This window comes from Xiphophorus hellerii, chromosome 1 (genome assembly GCF_003331165.1).
Source record: "Xiphophorus hellerii strain 12219 chromosome 1, Xiphophorus_hellerii-4.1, whole genome shotgun sequence".
Lineage (NCBI taxonomy): Eukaryota > Metazoa > Chordata > Actinopteri > Cyprinodontiformes > Poeciliidae > Xiphophorus > Xiphophorus hellerii.
In genome coordinates, this window is record NC_045672.1 from 14,250,944 (window position 1) to 14,278,927 (window position 27,984).

A 27,984-nucleotide genomic window follows, 5' to 3' on the forward strand; every position below is an offset into this window, starting at 1 on the left:
ACCAAAGTACGTCATCAACTTTCCACCATCATGCTTCATGGTTGATGTGAGCCACTTATGCTGACCTGCTGAGTTGGTTCTCTGAAATCATGGCACTTTTTATTGCATCCATGAATCTCTAATGATTGGAGAAGTTGCAGGCTTGATTCAGATGCATCTTTGCTATTTTAGAGACTTTCTGCTTCCCCACCAGACATGCTTGTCTGTTTTTCGAACATGGCCAAAGACGGATGGAGCTTGCTAAGTCGTCCATTTCTGCGGGAACATTTTAAATTGGCTGCTACTTTACCTTCGTTATCCAGCGGAAGCAGCAAGGGTGCATTTAGTTCTTCAGATAACTGCTCTGACATTTAGGGAAATTTTCTTTTTACCATGACTACACAGCAGTGGCAAATGGCTAAAGAGTAAAACTGCAGTATCTCCTTTATATTTTAGAAATGACACCAACTTCCATGTTTACAGCATAATATTACCTTAAAAAAAACAGACAATGACCTTTACTGATTCAATAATATCTCAACATTTATAGTCCAAATAAAAATGAAATAAGAATAAACAAGCAGAGTAAAATAAAAATGTCCCTTCATATTGATTTCCTCAGTGATTTGTTTCAAACATATTGTTCACTATATTCTGTTCTAGTTTAAGTCAAAATAACTAAGTGGACTATTGGTGGGGAAATGACCTCATTGGACTCTAGTTATCTACCTTCAAACTCAAACAATTACGTCACATATATTTATAAACGGCTCACGTCAAAATCTTTCCAAAATCAAAAGTCATGAAATTCACATATCCAAAGGTGGGAATATTAAATCTATAAACTGCTTCTAATAATTAAAACAGAACTTAACAAAAACAAAAAGTCATCAAAAGCAAAACACAGACATTTAAGACGAGACACAACAGAACTGTGAACCTAACTTTCATAAACCACTGTGAAATGTAGCGATGGATATTCTTTGAAACGATCCATTTTAGTCCTTGTGCAGATTACATACTGAACATAAAAGCAACAGAGACTTCCTGTGTCTGAATAACCAAAAGATATTAAATACAGCTGGACTCGCAGTAATCATCTTTACTGAGAGAAAAGTGGCCAGAGTTGCCCTTTAGATCCCGCCTGGCAATGAATGTAGTCTTTAGTAAAAACTATGCTCCAATTCATCGAGACACCTCAGAAGTCCAGATTCCCTCAAATCACCTGCAAGTAAAACAAACATAATTACACATCACACATCACTGCTCAGAAACAGAACGACATCATAAACAGCTCATATCATTCATACCTCTGCCACATTTAGAGTTAAACTTATTGTCATATCACCAAAAACAAATGTTTGTGATAGGAAATGAGAAAAGCATGTGTCAAAAGTTAACAAAACAGCATAATAACCTAAACCTTTCAACCTTAATAATCTATTTAAAATTTTTATTAGAATACAGCAACCAAACCATATTTATAGTTTCACTTGTAGATTATTTATTTTTGGCGATGAGCTTCGACTCTTAATCTTTAGCTTCCTTTACAGACAGTTTGTAAGATTAATCTTAGGACTTTATGGGCTGATCCAAAACATTTTTTATTTTTTAAAATAAAACAGAGATATTTTTTTTAGGACTAATGATAACATGTTTCATGTTTTAATCCCGAAAATAAAAATGACTAAGACGTAACAGTACCAAGATCCGCTAGTGGAACTGTGTATTAAATATGATCTGAAATGAGCTGCTGTGATGTAATGAATCTGCACCTTCAGTACATTTCCACCAATCCTGTACCAAACTAGACACTACAGCAGCAGGTCCACTCAGCAAAATAATCCCAGTTCTACACTAAACTAAGTTTATCGGCCATTAAAAGTATTGGTACAAAATGTAGCAATGGCAAATTATACAAAATTCATGCATTTTAAATAAGTGTAATCACACACAGCTCTCAGTTTGGATGTTACACAATGTTTAAACTATTATGCTGCTGTTTAAATGTGAACAGTTAATGCAAACCACAAAGCAGATAAAAGTCTAAATGTGTTTGGATAAAAGATGCTAAAACGGTCATTTAAAAAAAAAAAATTTATTTGCCATACAACATCATATTTTCAGGGCGTTCATGAAAAACAAATATGCTAACATTCTGAGTATTTTTACAAGTTGCTTTGTCTGTCATATTTCAGGCTGTTTCTCATTGATATGCAGGAGTTTAAAGCGACAGGACATGCAGATGTTGGCAAGCATAACCCCTGTGTGCCGCCTGGTGTGTCTCTGCACTGACGGCGTTCAGATGATGAACGAAAGAGGTTTTTGGTGGAGGTGTCTGTCTTCTCCCTATCACAGCTGCAGTTTATGAAAAATTCAGCCAACAGTGTACCTGAGGGAGCTGCACGAACAGCATGGATTGTTTTTTATTAAGCGCAACCCGAACCAAACTTTGGTCCCGCCACTCAGCAATCGCTGAGTGTCAGTCCGCAGCTGGTGATATTCTTAGAAAAATAAATATTTCCTACTGCTGCCTGGCCAGATAGACAGATACCACACATGGAAAATGGAAAAGGAAATAACACCTTGAAATCCAAATATTTCCCTGCCCTAGATTAGTGTAGGATTGAACAAGGAGCGATCTGACAACTGAACGAACAGATGGTGTCAATATGTGATTAGCAGCACAGCTGAAAGTCAGAACGCTGACCTGGAAGGTGGCAGGAGCTTCAGTAGAGTCCAATCTCTCGCAGGTTGATTTTGATGATGACGTCAGTGACGGCATCAAACACAAACTGCACATTCTTGGTGTCTGTGGCACAAGTGAAGTGGGTGTAGATCTCCTTTGTGCTTTTTCGTTTATTTAAGTCTTCAAACTGGCACTGGATATAAGCAGCTGCCTCTTCGTAGGAGTTCTCACCTATATTAAAAAGAAAAAAAAATATATATATATATACAGTATGTATCGCTGCATAATGCTGTCCATACCGTCACAGACGTTAGATGTTATGTCTCCTGATCTAATAAGGTATTTTCCCTTAACTTTAGGGTATTTTTTGTAATACTGAGGTAATCTTAGAAGTTGAATGAATTTAAAAATAAATTCTCAGATGGACTAAATAAAGGAGCAGTAGCAGGAAATCCGAGTGTATAAAGAAGAAATCTTCAGCAGAACCAAGAGATTTGCCTCACCGGTGTACTCGGGGTAGCAGATAGTAAGCGGACTCTTGGAGATCTTCTCTTCGAACAAGTCCTTCTTGTTGAGGAAGAGGATGATGGAGGTGAGTGTGAACCACTTGTTGTTGCAGATGGAGTCGAACAGCTTCATGCTCTCATGCATCCGGTTCTGTGGAGGACATCTGCAGTGAATTCACCCCGAATAGTCCTTCCTTACGCATGACTGTTTCACATGTTACAGACTTAACTCTGATTCGTTTTACGGCCCTTTAAAACCTTGCAAGCACAGAACTAGTCAGTGCCAGCGGGTATGAAAGTCCTCGTATAAGACAGAGAGAACCTCATGGCTGTTCATGGTTAGCTGAAGCAAAGACTTTCTGCGGCTCATAATGAAATGCCACATGTTACGCTGTGAGAAAACAAGGCCATAAAATCATATTTCACAAAGGAGGCATCGCCAGTAAACACAACTTTAAAAAGACATACAGCAAGTTGTAGTCATTCATTATTAAATTTAGCTCATTGGCTCATCTAAAGAAAGCAGGATAGCCAACAATAAATCTTGTTTCACAATTTGTCATAACCACATCAACCATATATTGTAAGCCTTAAGTAACACAAGGAAACACAACGGATGTCTACGCTGCCTCTCACAATTACTAGCACAGCTGGTAAAGAAATGTTGATCGCTAAACATGTAATTTCTGTGGAGACTTCAAGAGATGCCTATTTGGTTGTCTCTCTTCATCATCTTTTACAACAAGTGGAGACAAAATAAACTTGAGTACTAATCCAGCGCTGGTCGTCAAGTTCCAGTTGTTTACTTTTTTTGTTCTTGTTGCTGCCGTGAAGGGGAACGTTTGGTAAGTATTTATTATCTTGTAGCATTTTCTTGACTTATGAAGATCAGCACACATCTGCCGTGCTTTACGACATGGACTCTTGTCTTTTCAGTTTTGAAGAGCGGCTTACAGAAATAGGGTTCTGTGTGTATTGTAGAAACAGAACTTGACAAATTAACAATTCGGTAGCACTTTATTTGAAGGGGTGTGCATAAGCCTGACATGACACTGCAATTAACATGAAATAACACCTGTTATGAACATGACGGAGTCCTCATGAATGTGTATGACTATCTATATTGACTATTTGTCCCGAAAACTTAATTCCAAAATCAAAAAAATTCAAATCTCAAAAAGTGGTCAAAACAAAATGAAATAAACTCAAACAGTCAATACTGGGCATCATGGGTTCTGGTTTACGCAGTACAACAAAGGTCAAACAGTCAAAATGCTCTTAGTTTACTTTTATTCAATCTTTTGCTAAAACAAGTTACAGGCTTCGGATAAACCTATCCTAACTCCTGCACCTGTTCTCACTGATAACACTGACTGATGACAGACGGACAGACAGACAGGTAAAAAACCATATGACCACCCATGTGCCTAAAGACTCATCTAAACTCTACGTATTTATACTGTGAAACACACCCACTTCCCAAACTGAAATCAATTAACTAATTAAGTGAATTACTAACCAAAAACTTATTTAGAAACAACAAAATAAACATTCTAATTATAAATCAACTATAAAACAAAAAAATAAACTAAATAATCTACATTCTAAACTTTAACTGAAAATAATGGAGAAATAGCTCCTACACTCCAGCCCCTAATTGTGCATTAAATCACAATTAAATCTCTAATTAAAGGAGCTATTCTAACAACCTCAATATTGTCCTACATTAATGCAAAGACATAAATTCTTCTTTATCCTTCATTTCCATAATGACGAACCTGCAAGAGAAAAAAGAAAGAATAGAATAGGATAGAGTAGAAAGAATAAGAATGTCTTTAGTCTGCAGATGCCTCCAGGAGCAGACAGAGCTTCGTCACTGGCCTCTCCAACACACTGGTTTTGGTCTGCAGTTGCACTGAACGAACCAGTCCTCCTCCATCAGCTTTGACTGCCAGGACTCTCCCCATCTGCCAACATCCTCGAGGTGCAGTAGCATCTGCGATCAGGACAATGTCTCCAGGAGAGATGTTTCTTTTCCGTCTCATCCATTTTTGTCTTTCATGCAGATGGTGAATGTAACGCAGAATTAACGTTGCCACATGCATGTTTTTACACAGGATGACTGGATGCTTAATTTCAAATGGCATAGCAGCTTTTTTAAGACGTCCGCCCACTCTGAGGACTCCTTCATCGATCACTGGATCGAGTCGATACAGCTGGCTGTCTTTGGAGACTGTCTTGTTGGCTCTGAGTGCGCTGATCTCTGGCTCAAACCTGTGATGTTGTTCGAAGAGAATAATGAAATGCTCTGCTGCAGTCAAATCTTCAGATGTTAAGCACTGGATTTTTAGCATAGTTTTAAACTGCTGCATCTTTTGCAACACCTTTTGCTCTTTAATGTTTGCGTCTTCTGCAGACTCATGCATCATGTCAGAAAACTCTTTTCTTTTCTGAGACAGTTGAAGAAGGAGTTCTTTAAGCTTTAAAACCCAGGCTACAGATGTTTTTAGCTTCATCCAGGATGAGAAGTAGGAGATGAAAAAACTGGTAGGGTTTTTAGCCTCCTCAACAACAGCATTAACAGTCACATCCTTTTTTATTTCAGCATCAGCAACAGGAAGTGAGTCATACTTTACACCCAACTTAGGCCATTTGTTTTCAGAGTCGTACAGAAACTCAGGACCATCAATCCACTTGCTGTGCTCCAAGAAGTCCTCTGCTCTCATCCCTCTTGATGCTTCATCTGCTGGATTGTCTTTGGAACTCACATATCTCCACTGGTTAGCTAATGTAGCTTCTCTAATGATTGACACTCTGTTTGCAACAAATGTATGAAACCTCTTTGCTTCACTACAAATGTATTTTAGGACAGTGGTGCTGTCTGTCCAAAAAACAGATGCCTCCAGAATTACATCTTCACAGAGAAGATGCAGTTCTCTATGAAGCAGTTGGTCCAGTCGTACAGCAAGGACGGCTGCAGTGAGCTCCAGTCGAGGGATGGTTGTCTGCTTGAGGGGAGCGACTCTGGCCTTTCCTAGGAGGAATGCCAGATGCACATGATGCTCACTTTGAAATCTTATATACGACACTGTACCATACCCCACTTGGCTGGCATCGGAGAAATGGTGGAGTTGTGCTGTAACAGGACAAAAATTTTTAGGTTTAATGCAGCGACTCACTTCAAACTTTGAGATCCTCTTCAGGTCATCCAGCCAGTCAGTCCATTGTTTGGAAAAATGATGGTGAACTGCATCATCCCAGCCCAAGTTTCTCCTGCAGAGCTCTTGTAAAAGAAATTTAGCAGTGATGATGAAGGGAGCAAGAAACCCCAAGGGATCGTACAGTGAACTCACCACTGACAGTATTCCTCTTCTTGTGCGAGACCGTTCTGGAAGGGAAGCTTTAAATTTAAAGGAGTCACTTTGAAGGCACCACTGCAATCCAAGTGCACGTTCCATTGGAAGCTCCAAATCCATTTCTAACATTTCTTTTGCTTTGGTGTTGCCCGAAACCATTTGCAGAATGGCGGGACTGTTACTGAGCCACTTTGAGAGCTTAAATCCTCCTTTATTGCAAAGAGATGTCAAATCTTGAACAAACTTTATTGCTTCCACTTCTGTAGGCAAAGATTTTAAGCAGTCATCCACATAAAAATTATGCTTGATTGTACTGACCACTTCAGCTGGAAACTGCTGAGCATTATCTTCTGCTGTTCTTCTTAATGCATAATTTGCACAGCTTGGGGAGGACACTGCTCCAAACAGATGTACTGTCATCCGATATTCCTGTGGAACTTGCGATGTGTCACCATTGGGCCACCAGAGGAAGCGAAGACAGTCTCTGTGTTTCTCTGGAACATAAACCTGGTGGAACATAGCTTGAATATCTGCCATAACTGCTATTGGCTCTTGTCTGAAACGCAGAAGAACTCCCACAACTGAGTTAGTCAGATCAGGTCCTTGTAGCAGCTGGCAGTTCAGTGAGGTTCCCTTGAATGTTGCGGCACAGTCAAAAACAACTCTTAATTTGCCTTTTCGGGGGTGATAAACACCGTGGTGGGGTATGTACCACACCTTGCCCTCATTGCCCATTAATTGATCATCAGGTACAATTTCAGCATATCCATTACATAGCATGTCATTCATAAATGCAATGTAATCTTTCTTAAAGGTGCTGTTCATGTTAAACTTTCTTTTCAGGCTCAGAAGACGTTGTTCTGCAACACAACGATTAATAGGCAAGACGGAACTTTCAGACTTAAAAGGCAAATCAATACAATAATGTCCATTTTTTAATTGTGCCGAATTATTCATGATATTCATGAACTTGATGTCTTCTCTAGACATTTCAATTTGCTCTTGGGATGTTTTTTCATTGAAATCATGATTGTATTGTTCAATCAACATTGTTTCCAGATGTTTAACAGAAATCTTGTTTACAGTGAAAGCATGATAGCCTGTTTTGTTCCTCTCACTCCGGAGTGGACCATTGATGACCCATCCAACTCGGGTCCAAACTGCATATGGGCCTTCCTCCTGACTGTTGATCAGCTCCCATGGCTCCATTACTTTAGGTGCGTCTGTGCCAATGAGCAGATCTACATCAGCATCTATGTCATGGAGCTTGATGCTTTGCAGGTATGGCCACTTGTCGATGTCCTCCTGTTGTGGAACATTTTGCTTTGAAACAGGCATTAATTTCTGTGTCATGACATCTGGAAGGTCAATGAAATCATTTCTATCAAGTGCTGCCACTTGAAGTCCAGAGATAATGTTTGTACTCGCAATATCTTTATGTCCCATTGTTTGCAGTTGGATGCTTGTTCTTTTACCTTTCAGTTGCAGCTTCCAGGCCAAACTTTCAGTGCAGAATGTTCCTGTGCTTCCTGGGTCCAAAAATGCATATGTCTGCACAGTGATGTTCGTTTTTGGACTCCTGACTTGAACTGCAACAATAGAAAGGTTTGAGTTATCTTCATCACAGACCCTGACATGACCACAGGTCTGAGTCATTGTGGAGGTGGTACTTGGAGGATTCTGTGGATGTCTGGAGAAAACCTCTGTACTCTCCTTGTCGATGTGCAGGACACTGGGATGCTGCTGGTGACAAACAGAACAGACCAAGCGACCTCTGCATTCTCTGCTTATGTGACCCACCTTTAAGCAGCCAAAACACATTCCCTTTTCCTTAATAAAGTTCACTTTATCTTTATGTGACTTGTCTTTAAACTTAAAGCATTTGTCAATTGTATGATTACTTAGGAGACAATACAAACAGCTATAACCCTTTGAGGACTTGTTCTTATTTTCAGATGGATCTTCATTTTTTACTGCAAGAACATTTGTAGCAAAACTATTCCCCCTTTTCTTCTGTTTGGTAAAGCTGCTGTGGGTGTTTTTAGAGCTGAGCTGTTGAAGATCTATAATGTTACCAAACAGTGGATCAGATACAACTTTAACTTGTTTTTCAATAAAAACAACCAGATCAATGAATAATGCCCTCTGACCCCTGTGTTCCTGCAGGTCACAGGCTACATTTCTCCAGCTCTCTCTCATTTTATAGGGAAGCTTTAGGATTATGCTCCTCATATTTGATGGCAAGTCCAATTCTTTCAAATGAGTAACATATTCTGTTAAATTTGAGCATCCCTTAAGAAACAGAGAAAATGCTTGCAGTGATTTAATGTCCTCATTTTTAATAGCTGGCCAATTGTTAATTTTGTCCATGTAGGCCTGCGCAATTTTATATTCGTTTCCAAAATGTTCAGAAAGAAGACTTTTAGCTCTAGGATAGCCCAGTTCTGACGGCAAATGCTGGCAACTATGCACAAGGTCTCTAGGCTGCCCCCTAGTGTATTGTTCTAAAAAGTGCAAACAGTCACTCAAATTAGACGTTTTGGCCTCCACGCTGTTCTCAAACGCTCTTATAAATGATTCATATTGAAGAGGATCACCATCGAAAACAGGGATGTTTCTTGGTGGCAAGACAGAGTTTTGGTTTTGCTGAACCAACATGGCAGTGATGTCATTTTGCCGCTGCATGATGTCAATAATACTGATTTGTTGAACAGTTAATTCATCACAGACACTTTGTGGCTTATCAACACTTTGAATTGGTGGCTTTTGTTTCAGCCTAACAACTGGTTTCTCAACGATGGCAGAAGCCATTTTAAAATCGTCCATATTTCTCTCTGGAACGAATACTTTGGCACAAGGATCAAGCGCCATGTTGGAATTGCGCTTTTCAATATACGAATTCATGCCATCAGAACATTTTGAGCCACACTGTGAATTTATTTCCAACACACGAAGTTTCGCGTTAGCAGCCGCTAACTCAGTCTCAAGTTCTAGTTGCTCTTTTTCTTGTTTTAGCTTTTCCTCCTGCGCTTCCAACTGATGTTTCTTTTTGAGTCCTGCAGCGCGCTCCAGCAGCGCCGCTCTCTCGGCCTCCGCTTTAATGCGAGCCGAAGATGTAGAGGAGACACGGGACACCTGAGAGCCTGACTTAGACTTTACAGAGCGCACATTGGAAGCGCTGTCTTCAGGATTAATTGCGTTAACATCATTCTTGTCTTGATCGTAATCATCTGCACTGGGCTGCACAAAGGGCTTCTCCCGTTCACATAACCAGCCCCTGACAAGCTCAGTAAACTCGTGGTAAGAACTCATTTTATTCTGGAAATGTTCGTTTTGTTTCATGAGTTCATCAGAGGGGAGTGGCAAACTTGCTAAGTTTTTATGAGACGCCTCTGCATCCTGAGAACATTGAATAAATGTAGCAAGAAGAGAATTCACTGAGTCAGCTTTATCATTTGACTCCATCAAAATATTTAAATCGTCCATTATTCGTCTTGCTTGCTTCAATTTAGCAATTCTTTTATCTTGGCACATTTTTATACAAGACATCAAGCCTTTCTCAGTCATTTTAATACTTCGTTTAGATGAAATCTCCGAATCACTCTTGGTTGACTGTGCTTTCAATACATCAGACATTTTAGCCAAACACTTTGAACTGCTTGCAGTTTTGTCTATAACTTTCCTTTTTCTTTAAAAGTCAATGGCTGTGCGTAAAGGTGCAGCGCTTTAACTCAGTCTTTCATTCATCATGTTGACAAACTTGTACGGTAACGTTGATCGCTATCATCAAACTCCTGTCGTTTGGCCGTTTTCCTTTACAGCATTAGCAATCATTGTACATACCGCTGTCACTGAAGAAAGACGTGAGCGTTTAGAGCTTGGAGGTGAAGCACCTTCATGGCTTGTGGGCGTGGCCGCTTCCTCCAGCTTTCGGCGTCCAGAGAACAAAGGAAGTGGTTCCTCCAAACTTTACGGAGCCATCCGCCAACTTGAGACGGTTGATTAAACTCCAGGATCGTCTTTCTTACTTGTTGTCGTATCAAAAATGCCAAGGTCGGGTTTTTTACTTGAAGTATATTGACTATTTGTCCCGAAAACTTAATTCCAAAATCAAAAAAATTCAAATCTCAAAAAGTGGTCAAAACAAAATGAAATAAACTCAAACAGTCAATACTGGGCATCATGGGTTCTGGTTTACGCAGTACAACAAAGGTCAAACAGTCAAAATGCTCTTAGTTTACTTTTATTCAATCTTTTGCTAAAACAAGTTACAGGCTTCGGATAAACCTATCCTAACTCCTGCACCTGTTCTCACTGATAACACTGACTGATGACAGACGGACAGACAGACAGGTAAAAAACCATATGACCACCCATGTGCCTAAAGACTCATCTAAACTCTACGTATTTATACTGTGAAACACACCCACTTCCCAAACTGAAATCAATTAACTAATTAAGTGAATTACTAACCAAAAACTTATTTAGAAACAACAAAATAAACATTCTAATTATAAATCAACTATAAAACAAAAAAATAAACTAAATAATCTACATTCTAAACTTTAACTGAAAATAATGGAGAAATAGCTCCTACACTATCATTTGGTAAATAATGACACTTTTAAAGCAAAGTCGTTCTAAAACCTCTATTATTTGTGTTGGGACACTATTGAAAGTGTCCAAACACAAATCAATTTATTTTAAATTGTTTTATATATTTTGACCTGGGTGTGGTGCTATTTATGCTTCTAAACATTTTAAAAGTCAACATTAATGATCAGAAAACAATTATTAAAATGTTCTGCAGGGGAGTGTTGACCAAACATAAACAGCAAACTCCTGGATTCGTTAACACAAATCTCAGCCTTCTGGTATTCTAAACTAATCAACCACAAAAATCTGACACAAAGATTCCCATAAGACAGTGTTGGCTGAAAAAAGGATGTTTATGTTTCCTCAGTTATTTTGTCAATGTATTAACTTGACTTATCCTACTCCCTAGCTGGCTAGTAAAAATAAAATCAGCTCATTTCAGAGTCACCTGGTCCATTGCTTGTTTCGTGTTTTGGTGCTGATCTCAACACAGTTCAGGGACTTTCTGCAGCAATAAAGAATAAAAATAAAATCCCACAGAGGAACAAATGTGACTTGAAAAAACAGGGAAACCCCCAAACAGCACCAACGCTTACTGTGAAGTCTCCGAGTTATGAGCAGAAAGTGCAGCAGGACTTGGTTTGTCTTCAGGGGGAATTTGATCCAGCTAAACCATAAATTACATCAAAAAGGCAAAACTAATTGGAAACCAGTGACTTGAATGTTGATGTGAGTTTGACTGATTTCCAGTCCTGGCCGGCTTGTTTACGGTGCAGCCACAGTTTAATTTTCCACACCGGCACACCTTTTTAACTTACGGCCGCGAAATATTGATCGTGTGGCTATAAATCCCAAATTCATGGCCACTCTGACAACCGCGCATCCATCACCTACCATTTCCTCATCCTCAGCCAAGACAAGGTTGTAGTCACTGAGCGCCACGCAGAAAATGATGGCGGTAACTCCTTCAAAGCAGTGGATCCACTTCTTTCTCTCTGAGCGCTGACCGCCAACGTCAAACATCCTGCAGACACACACAAACACAAAAGCAGAGACTTAGTGCATTAACAGATGAGTTTACTCAGATCACTTCTACTGTCATTTTAATATCAGGTTTACAAGGTTTCATAATCCGGGGCTCAGGCACACAGAGCGCATACGCGGACGCCATGCAGGCGACCTGACTTTGTAATCTCCTGTTCGTGTGTGCGCCGCGTCCGGCTCCACCTGAGGCGCTCTGCAGGCAAACCAAATCTATCCCAGGCTGACACAGAAACGAAATGAAAGAACGCCCTGTCCTGTGACACCAATTCAGTGATTGCACACTTTGAGGTTCTGAGCACCGATGTTGTTACAGTTAATGCTTTACCAATATTTCAGAGTACAGAAGCTGGAGGGAAAAATAAAATAATGTAAAGAGGAGGGAAGCAATATAATTATAAAGGTGGCTCATATGGCATTAGAGCAAAAATTCATCAGGATTTATAAGATAAGCCATGGTTTGCGTGTCAAATCAAAGCAACATCAGCCAAATGGGGAAAAGAACACGGACAGAATAGTTTCAAAAGAAAATAATAAAAGTGCCTCACAAAGGTTTTAAAACCTTTTCTTTGTCATGCTGGAACTGCAAACCTAACATATTGCATTGGGATTTCATGAGATAAACCAACACAAAGTGTTTTGTCCATTACATTGGACAAAAAAATAATGCATAGTTTAAAAAAATCTTGCATAAATAAAATGTCATTAATTTTTTTTGTTCGATCCACCACCCTAAAAGTATTAAACGTAAGGGGCAAGGAGAACATTAATGAAAGAAGCAGCCAAGAGGTAGATGGTAACTCTGGAGGAGCTGCAGAGATCCATAGCTCAGGTGTAAGGAATTGTAAACATGGCCAATATTTGCCATGCAATCCACAAATCTGGGCTTTATGGAAAGTCGTTTCTTAACAAAGCCATAAGAAATCACATTACAGGTCAGATGAGATCAAATTCAAACTGTTCTGGTCAACATGCAAACCTCTGTGAGGCAGAAAACTAACTCTCCTCATTGCCCTGGAGTCTGGACACAGCATACGGTGGAAACATGGTGGTGGCAGTATCATGCTGTGGGGCGCTTTTCTTCTGCAGGCACCTGCAGGATGGTCAGAGGTGATGGGAATACGGATGAAGCTAAAAATCTGACTTATAACTAAGGTTCACCTTTCAGCAGGAAAAATATCCTAAATACATGACCAGAACTACAATGCAAAGAATATTAGAATGGCCTAGTCAAAGTCCAGAGCTAAATTAAACTGACAATCTTTGGCAAGTTCGTGTTCACAGATGCTCTCTGTGGAATTTGACTGAACCTGAGCAACTTAGGCAAAGACAAAAGGACGAGTACATGCCACATTTCTCAGCGTTGCATCATTCCACTTCCCTCTGCCCGCGACTTTGTGCAAAATTCAACATAAAAAAAACAACAAAAAAAACTTGTGACACTGTAACAGAAATGTGAAAAACTTCTAGGGGTGTGACGAGTCTTTATGCGTTTATGTTTTGTAAGTATGCAATTTCCACAAAACAATCAAAAAGCATTTGACAAGTAAACTGAACAACGAACACATCCACCATTTAAAACAAACACAGCTGGTCTCTAAGTGTAAGAGGAGTTTTTTTATAGCAACAAAAACTCCCTGCAGGCTGAGCTCTGCCATGATTCATCAATACTAACTTGAAGTAGAGATCTTTGAAGGTGAAGTGAGTTTCCACGATCCCTGTGGTCTTCACCCGGGTGCGCAACACATCCTGCTGAGTTGGGATGTAGTTCGGTTTGCAGATCCTGTCCAACGCGTTCAAGTAGCTGAGGGACAAAAGAAGGACATGATGTAGCAGCAAATATTTATGTTTGTGAAAAACCCAAGCTGTTTTTGTTTTCACTAATCAAATGTTTGTCTGTACCGCCTTTCGACATCACGCAAATTAACTTCATTCTCAAGAGGCTTTGAAAGCGTAAAAAAAAAAGTCATGCTCGACAGGAAAACATCTCTCAATATACTTAGAGCAAAACATCTCAGGACGCCACGGAGCAATACTAAATATGGGCTCATATTTTCATGGATGATAAACACTGGCTTCTGGTGGGTTGAGTAAAAACAGACTAACTCCACTGGTTCGTCTTGTCGCAGGGTTTGCTCGCAGCGCAAAGAGAGTCATGACAACTCGGGTGTTTGCACAACAAAGAACACGTCCTTCACACTGGGCGAGATTTTCGCTCAGGATGGGTGTGACATAAAGTAAAACAGACCGGAGAAAACAGAGAACTGCATGGGCTGCATCTGTGTTTGATTAGTAATATAAGACAGAGGCTATATTAGGCTCTTTGTTTGCTTTTTCAAGTAAAACACTGTTTCACTCAGTGGTTGACTATTGTAACATGTTTCATTACTAGAGTGGTAAAATACAGCGACTTGCAAAAGTCTTCACACCCCTTTTTGTCATATTGCAGCCACAAATTTTAGAGTATTTTACAATAATTTAATATGATAAACCAACAAACAGTAGTATATCACATATTTTTCTAAAAAATGTCCAAGATCTTTTTTAACAAATTAAAATATTGACAGAGCGGAGGGGCTTTAGATCTTTTTTTAAATTCTTTTTTGCAAAATGGCTCTGGCTCTTTGAGGTTGTATGAAGAGTGTTGATTATTTTCAAGTCTTACCACCACTTGGATGTCTTTCTGGACTTTGACTGGGTCATTCTACTGCAAGAAAATGTTGTGATCAAACCTTTTCCTCCTGGCTGTATGTCTAGGGTCGATGTGTTGAGTTAATTTTCAACCAGTGTTTTGGCCAAAACGTTTGCATTCGGTGCCATCTGATCTCTCAGCAGTGGCTTTATTGCTGCACCAGAAAGACTGATGGTTGTCTTGACCACAGATTCTGACACCTGACCTGGCGAGCTCTGACCGCTGTCCCTGCCCATTCTGTCAGTTCGAGTGGAGATCAGTGTTTTGGTAGATTTAAAGTTGTGCCATATCCTTTCAAATTTCCGATTGAGCAGTGAGCACAAAGAATTACTTTATACCTAAATTCTTCTTTATCCCTCTTCACCCCTCACCCGTCTGGTGTGTTCCTCGGTGAACTGCACAGAATAGCTGTCTGATGATTGGACTTTATTAAGGGCTCTCAGAGTAAAAGAGGTCAAACAAAAAGTTGTATTCACAACCTCATATCTTTTTGTTCCATTTCACAATTATTCACTACTTTGTGTTGGTCTGTCAAATAAAATTAACCAAAGTTTGTGGTTGTAACATCGCAATGTGTGAAAACATGCAGTCCAGAGAAAGTGTTAGAGATAAGGGTGAGCTGATTGTAGTTTTCTGGATGGTTTAAAAAGCCTGACCTGAAATGTTGGTAAATATAGCAGGAGAGTTGCTGAGTCGGTAACAGTGGGGTGACTGTTGTTAGCAAATGTGCAGACATGACCTGGTGGGTCTGTCAGCCGTCTCTCACGGCAGAGCAACAGAGGACAGCGGCTGTAGATAAGATCTATGGATAAGATCAGCTTCACATTAAAGTATCCGCCTATCACGATCTTTCAAAATTGGGGCCGATTTATCAGCACACCCCTAGTTTGAGAGGTCAGGAAGTGTCATTTTTATAACCAACTGAGACGTGTTCAGCTCTTATCTGGAGCTACTAATTAATGCGCAGCGCTCCCACTGTGACGTCCTCACTATGCGGCCGAGTCGTTGAGCTGATACTCTCGAGATCGGTCGAAGCAGGCCCGGACGCCACTGTCGCGCCACAGCTTGCGGATGACGGCGGTCAGCTCCGGAGACATCACTCCTTCCTCCGCCGTGCTCGCGAGGGTGAACAGCTGACGCGCATCGTCCTGCAAAACACGATCGGCAACTGCTGACGCTGCAAACTCACTCCTGCGCTTGACTTAAGCCACAAGTGAGGAGGAGGCTGTTAACTTACCGCCCGGGCAGCATCGCCAAAATCGATCTTCAGCAGCCCCATCGCCCTGATGATGGCCATAATGGACTGGATGGTGTTGCTGTACACCACTACTTTGTACTGCTTGCACTCTTCTTCCGAGTAGCCGTCCTCATGGATGATTCTAAAGCATAAATGAAATCAGAACAGACTCTCACATTCCCAAATGAATATGGAATATGAGACAAGCAGCAGGATTAACAGTCTCATATCTAATTACACGTTTGGCAAATCTCATGTCTCGCTGTCATTAGTGCTGAACTTTGAGCTTCAGCGAGCAAACGGCATGCTTAACGTGGGAACCGGCCGACTCTATTCAGGTCCTGCCAGCCAACAACCAGCCTCTGGGGCCTTTGTTTAACGTGATTTGCAAAAAAAAAAAAGGGGGCTTCCTCCTCGCTGCCTGACTGGCACAAAGTAAAGTTTCCACCATGCTGCTACAATTTTTCCAGACAGATGAGCTCAACAATGTGGCAACTAAAAGAGCAAGCGAGCCTGTCTTTCATCGGAGAGAAATAAAAATAGCAGAAGGGATTCCTGCAGGAAGTGTAAAAAGCCATGGACACCAGCATCCTGATTGTGATAAAAGTTTGGACTTACTTCATCTGCTTGACAATAGTGCTCTTTCCGGATTCCCCGGCACCTGAAAAAATAGTAGAAAGAGGTAAAATGAAGCATTAATACTTGGCATTATTACAGAGTAATACCTTGGGGCTCAGATGGTCTAAAATAGTGAAAATAATCTGATGTCATTTAATCAATCATTCTCCATTTTGTGAGTGTACTGAGTGAATTCGTCATTCGTTCATGCTGGAGGGACTGGTGATCTGTCATTCATTAGAAAATAAAAAAAAAATGTCTAAAATAGAACAATGTTTTCTGGATGCAAATTGTCTCTATTCAGCAGAGAGCAGGGTCACTTAACAACATGCAAAACTTATTGTTAAAGCAAGATATTGACAACCTCTTTAAAACAGCATATGTTTTGTACATAATAATTTATTGAGGTGTGGACAAAGTTTCAGAAAATTAATAGAAAATGATTTTTCACTGAAAATTAAACAAGATTTCTGGGTGTTTCTAGTGATAAAATTACCAATCGCTATTACTGAGTTAATATTGTTTTAATATACAAGCATCTAGTATTATAATTTTCAGAGAAATATTGATTTCAACATGATACAGTGTGAAATATGACAAAGTTTTATTTATTTAACTTGCAGATTATTCTAGAATCTGATATGTTTATTTTAACTAAATATATGTTGTCATTCTTATAGATAGTCTTTTTATTCAATTTGATTGTCGTTGATTATTTTCTATATTTTTAATAAACACTTGTAATGGATGAATTGTTATAACATAAACCTCTATTAGGAACACATACAGTCATATACATTTGATTTAAAAGATATAATATAAACAATATGTTCACATGTAAGTCAAATTAAGTTTAGTCCCATGTTGATTCTAATTTGTGCTAAGATGTTAGCATTTTGTAATCAATATTTACTAACACTGTAGCAGCAATTAGAAAAGAGTTCGTGTCTATTTAAACCCTGAATTTAAATTTGTTTTTACAAAAATTATTGAAGATGACAAAAAGTCAGTTCTTCCAAACATAAATTCAGCAAGTATTTTTCTTGCCCATTTCTGTAGATTTTATAATAATAATAATTCTTACCAGCAGCAGGGTTTTATATTTGTTTCGCTCAGTGTCGGGTTTTTACCTTGAAACTCTCCCATAGATGCACATGTATCCGTTTCTTTATTATTTCTGACTGTTTTCCCCTGTCCTTTTGATGATGATGTGTCATCTACTTAATCTACATCATGACAGCTTGTGTCTAGTAACGAATGCCTGATGCCAATACACTCTTTTGTCTTTCAGCCCTTTGTTCTATTTTGGTTTTCTTTTCATAGAAAAAGCACTTAAAGATGAATTTGTATTTAGTTTTATGTACACATTAAAGGACAAAAGTAAAACTGAGACAACAAACACAAGGAAATCTGTCTCCACAGAAACAAGTTATATGTAAAAATGGATGCACCGAGACTTTTGCACAGTTCTGCAGCTGGTAGGAGTAAAAAACAGAGGAGATCATCAGACGCTGACATGAGATTAACTTCAACTTTGACAATACAATATCAGGGATCTGTGACGGATGATTAACTGATGACTGAGAGGTCAAACCTTCCCAAAGCCTCCATTACGATGAGTGATATTCTAATACTGCAGAGCAGGGAAACAATTTCACTCCAACAATTAATTTGCGCAACAATCAGCCAAACAGGAAGCAGCCGCCATGTCTCTGGCTGCCTCCGTGATTTTTTCCACATATCGCGCTGTGCTGGGCTTCAGGGAGCGGAGCGACCGACCAAAAAACACAAACGACTCAAAGAGTGTGACAGCAGTTTGAGCCAAACGCCAACCTGTTGGCGGGCCCAAACCCAGCTCTGCACATTGATGGAAACGGTTTACAGGAAGGCCTCATGCTAGTTCGGCTCCTATTATTATTGTTATTTTTCTGTTACACTTGTGACTGACGATGTGTCGTGTGACTGGAACCATGAAACTCTGCTGGAAGAAACATGTGGAAGGTGGAACGCCATTTAACTTCAGCTGATTATCTTTAGTCAAATCTTAAGAATGCAGAAATTGTTTTTCTCTTCTGCATTTCCAACCCTGCTGCTGGCCGTGCTACAGACTTTTTTATTTTTTATATACAAAGGAAACCTTAAAATAGTTGTTTCAGGAACTCTGCACTGCATCTATTAATATTTATGGGAATGTTCTTATTCAGCTGCATGCCACAAAAATGACTGGATCCAACAGCTGGTAAACAGAGAAGGAGACTTCAGTTTGTTTTTAATTAAGGCAAAAAAAAATGGACTGGATTTGTAGAATTTCCTCACAGTGGTAAATGTTTTCTTCTTTTTAATTTCAAAACAAAAATCCCCGAATACAACCAGCGTGATTTACTCAAAAACAGACTTGGGTGGGCCTGAATGTGCTTTAAATTATTTTGTTAAACTTTGCTTGATGCAGCAAGCACTATCGAAGAAATAGTGACCCAAATTGGAAATACAGGACAAATAATAAAATTCTAGGCGAAGAAAATAGGAAATGTGCAAACCCGTTTTTATAATAATAATAATTTTGTCAATCATTTACCACAAGAATCAGACTACATTATTCATTTAATTAACGACTGCAGGATTTGTTTATTGTTCAGCAGGTGAATAAAATTAGCGGCGCATTTTTTTAGGTTTTTAATTGTTAAAAAATATTTTTTTCTGGCCTTCAAGTTCTTTCAACTTAATAATTTTGGCCCTGTGATAAAATGTTTGGACACCACAGGCCTACCATATTAACTTAGTTCTTAACAGCAAAACTGCAGTAATATTCAATAAATAAGAATATCACAGAAAATGTTATTTCAGTTATTCAATTCACTAGTGAAACACGTTATGTAAATTAAATACACAGACCAATGTTTTCGATTCTGTAAGAAAAGCTGTTTGATAGCTATTACTATTTTTCTTCCACTTTACATTTATGCAGTTCATTGATTTAGCATATCACATAAAACACCAACAAAATAAAGGTTTTTGGCTGTTGTGTTCCAACATGAAGGAAAAAACGCAAGAGATATTCATACTTAACTGTAACTATGCTGTGAAGCTGAACACTAACCAGGCACAATATCAGGAAAAGGAAAACCTAAACCTCTTAGCTGTATTTTTAGGCTATCTTAATAAGGTATCTTTAATACAAATTCAAATATACTTTAATAAATTACATGTTGTTAGTCCTGTTGTAAGGTTCTTCAAAAGGTTGTTGTAAATACTGATGTCTGTGGGCAAGAAAGATCTCCTGTAGATGTCTGTATTACAGGAAATCAGAGGATGCCTCTGACTGAAGAAAACTTGATGTTGCATAGCAGTTTTAGAAAGAAAATGTTTAGGATTGTTTGTAGTTTTCTTGATTTTAAGAATAGTCATTTTATAATATAATACTTGGTTTCTGAACTAGTAAAATGTGGAGTTTTTAGAGGGAGTCTCAGGGTATTTATGGATTCACCCAGGTGAAACCCGGAGGAGCAAAGCATTACAGAATGACCAAAAACCAACAAAGCCAAGCTGAGCTGAGCAGAAACATTTACATTGACTGACAAATCATTACATTCCGGATTTAACTCTTTAAAAACAATCCAACAGGGAAAACAGATAATCGAGGTACTGATAGGGGACATTTTAATCTGCAATTCTGTAATTTCGCTCCTGCAGCAGCTATCGAGTTGTGCAATGCCATCATCCCCGTGCAGCTGACTCTAAACAAAACAACATCAATTTTTCAAAGCATCTCCCCTAAAACCTGCACATTTCTTCAACTCTGATCCAAAAACATGTGCTGGAAATAAAAACCTCTGTTCTCAAGGACTGAGGTTCGCACTTGATTCAGCAGCGAAAACTCCAAACTGTGATTTAAAAAGAGCAGGCTTTGGGTAAAACGAACTCGCTTTGCTTTCACTTCTGAAAGGGGGAAGCATGAATAAGCTGCACCAGTTCTCATTGGGTTAAAGAGCAGTGAAAGCTTGTGTACATGTGAAACACTGCAGCTCAAACTCAGACAGCTTAAGACAAACTATTTCCATAAACACATCATCTTAGTTCATCATGGCAGCAGCAGACCCATGTTTGCTTTGCTTTGTAAATCGTCAGAAACTGCATCATACGTTTTCCAGGCGGTGGAATTAAAAATATTTTTGCTGGTGTTTTCCTGAAGGGAGCAGCTGTGTCAAAACACAAAAGTAATTGGCATAGCATTGATCTGTATGAAAAAGGTGTCAGAGCACATTCCTGTCGCCTTCAGCAGCTGGATATTGTCAAGGGGGATCAGAGCTGAATATTGTGTTCAGATTGCTGTTCAACAGGAATTAAATCCTGGAATTGTTTGGTCGAGCTGACGGCAGCAGAAGAGATCTAAGCCGGTCACAGGAGAAGACAAATTGCGCTGATTCAGATCCTCGGTCCTCACAGCCACCAGTTCCCTCACTCGCTGCATTTCTTGGCTGATTACCAACGCTGGACGTCTGCCAGTTCACAAACCAACTCTGCACAGGCATTCACACCCACACAGAAGCAAGACTTCAAACCGAGCCTCTTTTAACAGGAATCTAAACTTTGGACTTTTCTCATGATTCGTTGTTTGTGGTCAAACAGGAGAACGGTTTCATTGGAAGAGAGTAGGGGCTCTTAAAACTCTGTGGTTTCAATAACGGGCAGCAGCCACATTTTTTCCTTGTTTTCCCCCTTTAGTCCTACTCCACCAGCACAGACGCAGAGTGATTGGCTGGAAACATCTCTGTGGTTAGTATTTCAGAATAAATGTTTCCAAACAACCAGCCTTTTTAGGTGGGACTGGAACAATGTAGATGTATTCATGTCCCTTAAATGTTTTACCATTTGTCCCGTAACGACCACAAACTTCAGTGTTTTGTGATTTTAAAAGAAAGGCCAACATAAAGTACACGTCGTGGATCAAGTTTCACATGTTTTGCCAACAAGTTTTAAAGTGTAGCCTAAACCCACCCAAAGAGACATAACCACGCTTCCTTACTGATGTGCTTCCTAACACCAAATGAAACTAAGCTTTTCCTTTTTTTATGTAATTGAGAAATGCCAAAAATATTCATGTTTGAGAAATGCTACAATAATAAGAAACATCTTTTTGTTACTGTTTGGAAATTCATAACTTTACATAAATTGAACAATCTGGAAAAGCCCAGATGAAGTGACGATGCGTTTCGCTTTGTACCATTCTGATTGGTTAATTCACAACAGTTGAGTTAATTGGAGCCACATCGGACATCGTAGGAATATGAAAACAACCTGTGAAGATAGTTCATCATGAACGGTGGAGTCCTACAAGTCTGGTTCATCCTCGAGGGTAATTTCCATTTAGGGTAATTTCCAAGTGTATCTGTTTAAACAATTATGTTCACGTGGAAACATCCAGGCATCGCACTGTTTGGGAAGAGGATAGGTTCTGAATCACAGAGGTGAATGTGTCAAAATGTGAAAATTAATCCTTAAGCAAAAGAAAAAGACCCTGTTAAGTTTCTGACTGAAGATGGTAAGAGATTATCCACAGTAATAAAAACATCCAGCGTGAACATGGACAGAAAGGCCACTCTGGGAGGAAGAAGCCAGGACTCCAAAAAAACAACTTAAAAAGCCAGATTGTAATTTAAAAATCAACCTAAAGAAAATATCCTAACTTTTGGAGAATCTGGTGCAATGAATCTGAAATTTAAGTGTTTCACCGTTATGACAGTTGTTCTATTTTGAAAAAAAAGGTGGAAGTTTGTAAGCCAGAGAACTTCCTCAAAAGTTGTGAAGTACGGAGGTAGCATATTGTTTCGTGGGCATTTTGCTGCACGAGGGACTGGCGCACTTCAGAAAACAAATAATAAGAAGAGGAAAGAACATTAGTAAATATTGACCCGACATCTCAGCACATCAACCAGGAAATTGAAGCTTGGGCACAAATGGAGAATGCTTCTAGTGGAGAATAGTGGCATGGCTGCTTTGCACCTGTTCTGTCTGCAGGAATGGACAAAACAAGCTTTGGGAGGGACACACAAGATGTTTCAAACTGTTTAAAACTTTATCCTAATAAGTATTAAGTGTAGACAAAAGAAGTTCACTGCTACAACTTCGTAGCTAATGCAGACTTCTTTAATGCTGCTTAAAGTATCAGTGGCAGGTGATGTTCCACGGAGGAATGACATGACAGATGCCGGTTGTGTTACCATAGCTACAATCTGATGCAGCAAATTTAATCCTAGTGTTTGAGCTTGCTTTGTTCACAAGTAGCCTACGACTCAGCAAATCATAACCAATGATCTGTGGTTGTTTTTAAGCCCAGTAAATTAAACTGGTAACACCTTATTTGAAGGGGTGTGCATAAGACTGACATTTCACTGTCATGAACATAAAGGAGTCTTTATGAATGTTTACGACTGCTATCATTCGTCAAATAATGGCACTTTTATTGCAAAGTTGACTCTTTTAATTGACTTTAATGTGAGTTTTAATGCAACTCTGCATAAAAACAAAATTATTTACAAAATAATGCTAATTTGACACTTTTTAATGCACTTTGCACTACATGTGTCATTAGTTGCCAAAAAACACGTCATGACAACAGTCGTAAACATTCATGAAGACTCCATGACACGTAATGTCATGTTTATGACAGTGTAATCTCAGTCTTATGCAAATAAAGTGAATCAATTAAAGTTGGCTCAGTCTGTCAGATTTCAACAAATCTATATTGAGACGTTGTTATTGGTACTAATGTTCTTAACTGGAACAGGAGTCCACAAGTCAAATTCAAGACCTTATACCACATCTGACCGGCCCTGCATGACGAGCTGGAGCCACTGCACTGCGCATCTCTCTGTTGGACATGAGAGGCAGATTTCATTTATGTGGCAATAGTAGGAACAAAGCTTTTCCATTTCGTGACTGTTGAGTTTTTATTAAGCGCCGCAGATGCTATTTGTTTTTGGTGGCTGGTCTTTAAGGGGCAAGTTTTTCTGCTCTGCACACTTCACTGCCAGCCATCTGGCCCTGCAGCCCTTGTTCACGTGCTGCAGCTAAGGAGATCCACCTGACCAGAGCGGAGATGATGTACAAAAGTTTAAAAGAAGGTTAAATAAATTAATACAAAGTCGATGTGGCATAGTTTGAGGCAACATGGCGTCACAAAACAATCGCTGCTAGGTGTGTCTTCAGGTCAAGTGAAAAAAGCTCCCCTAAGAGATAAACCACCCACCCGCTAACTCACTGGGGAAATCCTCGGTAGTCCCGAATGCCAGTCCGTCCCTGAATCCCAACTCTGCACAGGCAGAGGTTGAAACATGACAAAATGTGGAGCTATTCAAGGAATATGAATATTTTTTTTCTGTCATGCAACACCGAAAACAGGGTCTTTGACGTACAAGAGTGGAGATACAATCTATAAGGGGAACAGTTGACTCAGAGTTGTGGGCTGAAACTCAGAAATGAGAGGAAGTGCTTTATGTGGAAAAAAAATGCTTTGTGAAATCAGAGATGGGATCTAGAACAAAAATAGTTGAGGGAGAACAAGTAAGAAAATCCATTATAGCAACAGCAATGAGTGGATATAGAGCAAAGGCTGCCAGCGGTTGCCATTGGCGATAACAACTGATGTGAAGTGGGATTTCTGCAGAAAGGTAAACTGTAAGGGAAGTGGTATATTCTCCTCTGGTCTCGTCAAAACAAATCAGATTCCCTGCTCAGAATCGATTAACCCGCTGATTCAGCTTCTGTGTGATTATTACCGACAGGTTCGTCCGTTCCTCAGACAAACCATGTCTGCCTCATTAGATTATCACTAATAAACACATTTCACTGCTTCAGAAATACGACTGCAGAGCGGAGATGTTTCTATGCAATTTAAAATGCATTCTGCTGCAGCTGCTCAGGACGTCCTGCAGCATGACCCAACATGTCACATCTGTCCTCAGAATCCTCCATCTAATTACATATCTGCTACTCTTGATGACCCTGAGAAGATGTTTGAGTCCAGCACTAAGTAGATTATCTGAAACAAATGTTGCATAAACAATGAAAATACTGACAGAGTCCAATACGATGGGATGCTATAATCATTTTGGGCGTAAATCATTTTTCTATAGCTTTGTGAAGTTCATTTTGAATGTGTTTCAGAAGTGGAACATAAAATTAATAATATTCCAAATTTGTTAATATTTTGCTTCCACTAAGCTTTGCTTTCTTGTCATCTTTTATAGTTGCCAATTTTCTGAACGTCTATCATAGTTTTTTGTTGGTTTTTTCCTTTTAGTTTGGCTGCAAAGGGTTTGGGCGGCTTAAAGGTTTGTAACAAGCTGGAAATGCTGAGCGCAGCTGGGAGTGTAATCCTCCTGGCATCTCTGTGTGGCCATCACCCACAGCGACAGGTTCGCTGGGAGAGCAGCAACATATGAGCAGAGAGTTAAGTGAATAAAAAAAAAAATCATATCAGCTGGTTGAAGATTGTGAACCAATTTAAGTGATCAAACTGCTTCTGCCAATGTGAAAAATTAAACCTGATTTAACCTAAAATCAAGACCAAATCTGACTCATTTTCTTCCTCTGCTTTGTTTTGATCTAAACTAAAGAGAACAGTTGATCCAACTTAAATATATTGCATTAATTGGTCACGTGTGATCAAATTAAGCTTATCTGAGTTTACTTATCAAGCTTTTTAAGTTGTCAAGTTAAACAAATGTAAATAAAGACAAACTTAATTCAATCACTTGTGACACATTTTTTTTTGAGTTAGAGCTCCATTCTCTTTTTTTTCCCCCCAAAATGTTGGATAAAATCCTGATAAAATACATTTAATGTGACAAATTTGAAAATATGTAAGGGGCCTTAACTTTTCAGAGGCACTGTAACAAGGCTGTACATGTAACTTATGCAACCGGAATATCTTCTTCTTTAGAGTAATGTCAACTTAATACAATTTTGTTGTGCATATATAGATGACGTTTTCCATGCAGACACACACAGAGATTCACCAGGAGGATCTTCTGCCCCAGTTAGATGAGGCGCACCACGTCCTCCGGCTCATGTCTGGTTTCACATGGAGCTCTTTCAGGATTTAAAAGCAGTGGATTGAACATAGTGGAAGAGAAAGAGTACAGCTCTTAAAATGTGTTAATCAAGTTCATACCATTAATCTACATTCACTAAGACATGCTGATATATTCAGGTGCAATCGTTCGAACATACAGCATAGAGAGAGCAGCAGAATGATGCTGACGACTTTCCTCCTAAAAGTCTAGAATTTGGGATAACATTATGAAAAGATATAAAGTTTAATTTGACCAACATGGGCTACTGTACGAGCAAACTGGTGAATTTTAATAGACATGGAAAGAGAAAAACACAGGATGAAAAGATGGGCAATAAGAGTGCTTTCTTGAAGTTTTCTCATGACATGAAAGATGCTATTTATTGCAACAGATTAACTTCTTGAAGTTGATCATGAAGTTAATTTGTTTCAGCTGTCTTAAATGTGAAAAGCAGGAATTTATTTCTGTTAACTTACAGACATCTCCTCAAGGATGAAAACTCAAAGTGAAATGGAGCTAAGAGCTTCACAATGCTTTTCAAGCCTGCTGCTATCCCTCTTGCTTGGTACACCAGTTTGTACCAATTATTTTCCTTCCACTAAATCTTCCATTTAAATGCTGAATACAGAATTATGTCAACAGCGGCTTTCTAAAGTAGTGAAGTGTTTTGGCCTACCCTCCTTGTGCAGTGTGTCAGTGACTGTTAGACAGCACGTATTAAAAAATCCATCTTGTTTTGGTCTAAAGTAATAATCTATTTTTCTGAGAAAACTGTTTTATGGTTTTTCATTAACTGTGCGTCAGAATCATCAAATTTAATACAAGTAAGCACAACTCTATTCTATAAAAGTTTGACTTTTCCAACTAAATCACTAAATAAACGAACTTCCAGATGATGTTCTTGTCTAATTAGATGCAGCTATGAATGTTAGCTTACATGCAGATCCAGAAATACTTCCTGTTCATTGCAACATTCTTTGGATTGATGAGCCAGCTGTTGTTCAGCTTTTCTGTTGACCTGAAGTGAAACAGAGCTGCGTCTGTTGCCAACATCTTCAGTAACAAACGACTGCACTTGTCCTCTTATATAAGCATGCTGTTCTTATTCTTTTCAACAACTCTACGCTGAGAGAAAGCCCCTCGGCCAGCCAAGCGCTTGCAGTTGCTCTTTGACCAACATCTGGTTTCTTTCTGACAGTTTTCTCAAGAAACGATGACTCCAGGCTCCCAGAGAAAGGGGAGGAGTGTTGGAGTTCCCAGGCCTGCAAACTAAATAAGTGGCGGTGAAGGAATGGAAAATTTTAAAAAGTAACTTTACAGACTCTGCATAAAGGCATTAAAGCAGTAAAAAGAAGAAGAAGAAGAAGCATCAGGTATGGTTTCATACCGAGTAGAAGCAGTTTCACCTCTCTGGATGATTTCTCTCTGTCCTCTCGTATGTTTTTATCAATCATTTTACTCCTCTCCACCGCGGCTTTATCCTCGGCGCTGATCGTGCAGCCCATCTTCTGTTTCTTCTTTCCCCCCCCAAAACAACTTTTTCTGCTCCGGATATTGGCTTCGGACGCCGCACTGGTCTGCTGCTCCTGGCTCGGTGTGAGCTGAACTTCCCCGGCCGGGAGGAGAAGCGCAGAGAGAGGGAAAGGCGTTGGCACCGAGAGCCGCGTCCAGTTCAACCCTCAGTGTGATGCTGCTGAACTCACCAGGCTGCAACCCTGACGCTCCTGTCCGGACCGAGCGTTTAATAACAAGGGGAAAAAATAAATAATAATAATAATAATAATAATAATCTCCAAAAATGTGTCTGTGGATCCTGGAGTAAATTTTCTTATAAAACAAAACCGACTGAATAAGTTATTTAAAGGAACTTCTTCAAATAGGCATCAGATTAAAAAGAAAAAAAGTATATGTATTAACATAACCACTACAGCAGCGAGTTGATCCAGTTGTTCCAGCTGCAAACTGAGAACAAGAGTAAAAACAAGCAAAAAAATCCAGCCGCTAGCCTTCTGGGAAATGTAGTCGCTTCCACAAGCAGACGGGAAAGAAAATGGTCCAATGAACCTAGTTTTACTGAAGCTAAATACGATGATGGGACGCGTGTGTTTCTCTATGCTGTCAGTTTTAGATTTAAAAGTTCAAGTTTTTGTTGATGCAATGGCGCCCTCAAGTGACTCAGAACTAAACTGCAGCTTG

The 27,984-nt window shown here is 39.4% G+C and overlaps 2 protein-coding genes across 5 annotated transcripts; both read right to left on the reverse strand.

Moving 5' to 3' along the window:
• Positions 1–344: 344 nt before the first annotated feature.
• gnai3 (guanine nucleotide binding protein (G protein), alpha inhibiting activity polypeptide 3) lies at positions 345–27,814 on the reverse strand. 2 transcript variants are annotated; one of them, XM_032572920.1, is made up of 9 exons: positions 27,195–27,814; positions 16,715–16,757; positions 16,097–16,238; positions 15,850–16,007; positions 13,843–13,971; positions 12,021–12,150; positions 3,172–3,325; positions 2,690–2,899; positions 345–1,204 (listed from the first exon to the last, which is right to left on the reverse strand). In XM_032572920.1, the coding sequence occupies exons 2-8, from the start codon at positions 16,717–16,719 to the stop codon at positions 2,709–2,711; spliced, it is 909 nt and encodes a 302-aa protein (XP_032428811.1). In that variant the 5' UTR covers positions 16,720–16,757; positions 27,195–27,814; the 3' UTR covers positions 345–1,204; positions 2,690–2,708. The 2 variants fall into 2 exon arrangements, with proteins under 2 accessions (XP_032428811.1, XP_032428804.1); XM_032572913.1 differs by having other exon boundaries at positions 27,176–27,814.
• Positions 4,448–11,072, reverse strand: LOC116726248 (uncharacterized). Of its 3 annotated transcripts, XM_032572889.1 has the most exons (3): positions 7,959–11,072; positions 6,354–7,835; positions 4,448–6,208 (listed from the first exon to the last, which is right to left on the reverse strand). In XM_032572889.1, the coding sequence occupies exons 1-3, from the start codon at positions 10,164–10,166 to the stop codon at positions 6,083–6,085; spliced, it is 3,816 nt and encodes a 1,271-aa protein (XP_032428780.1). In that variant the 5' UTR covers positions 10,167–11,072; the 3' UTR covers positions 4,448–6,082. The 3 variants fall into 3 exon arrangements, with proteins under 3 accessions (XP_032428780.1, XP_032428788.1, XP_032428771.1); XM_032572897.1 differs by having other exon boundaries at positions 4,448–7,835; positions 8,006–11,072; XM_032572880.1 differs by having other exon boundaries at positions 4,448–7,835.
• Positions 27,815–27,984: the final 170 nt, after the last annotated feature.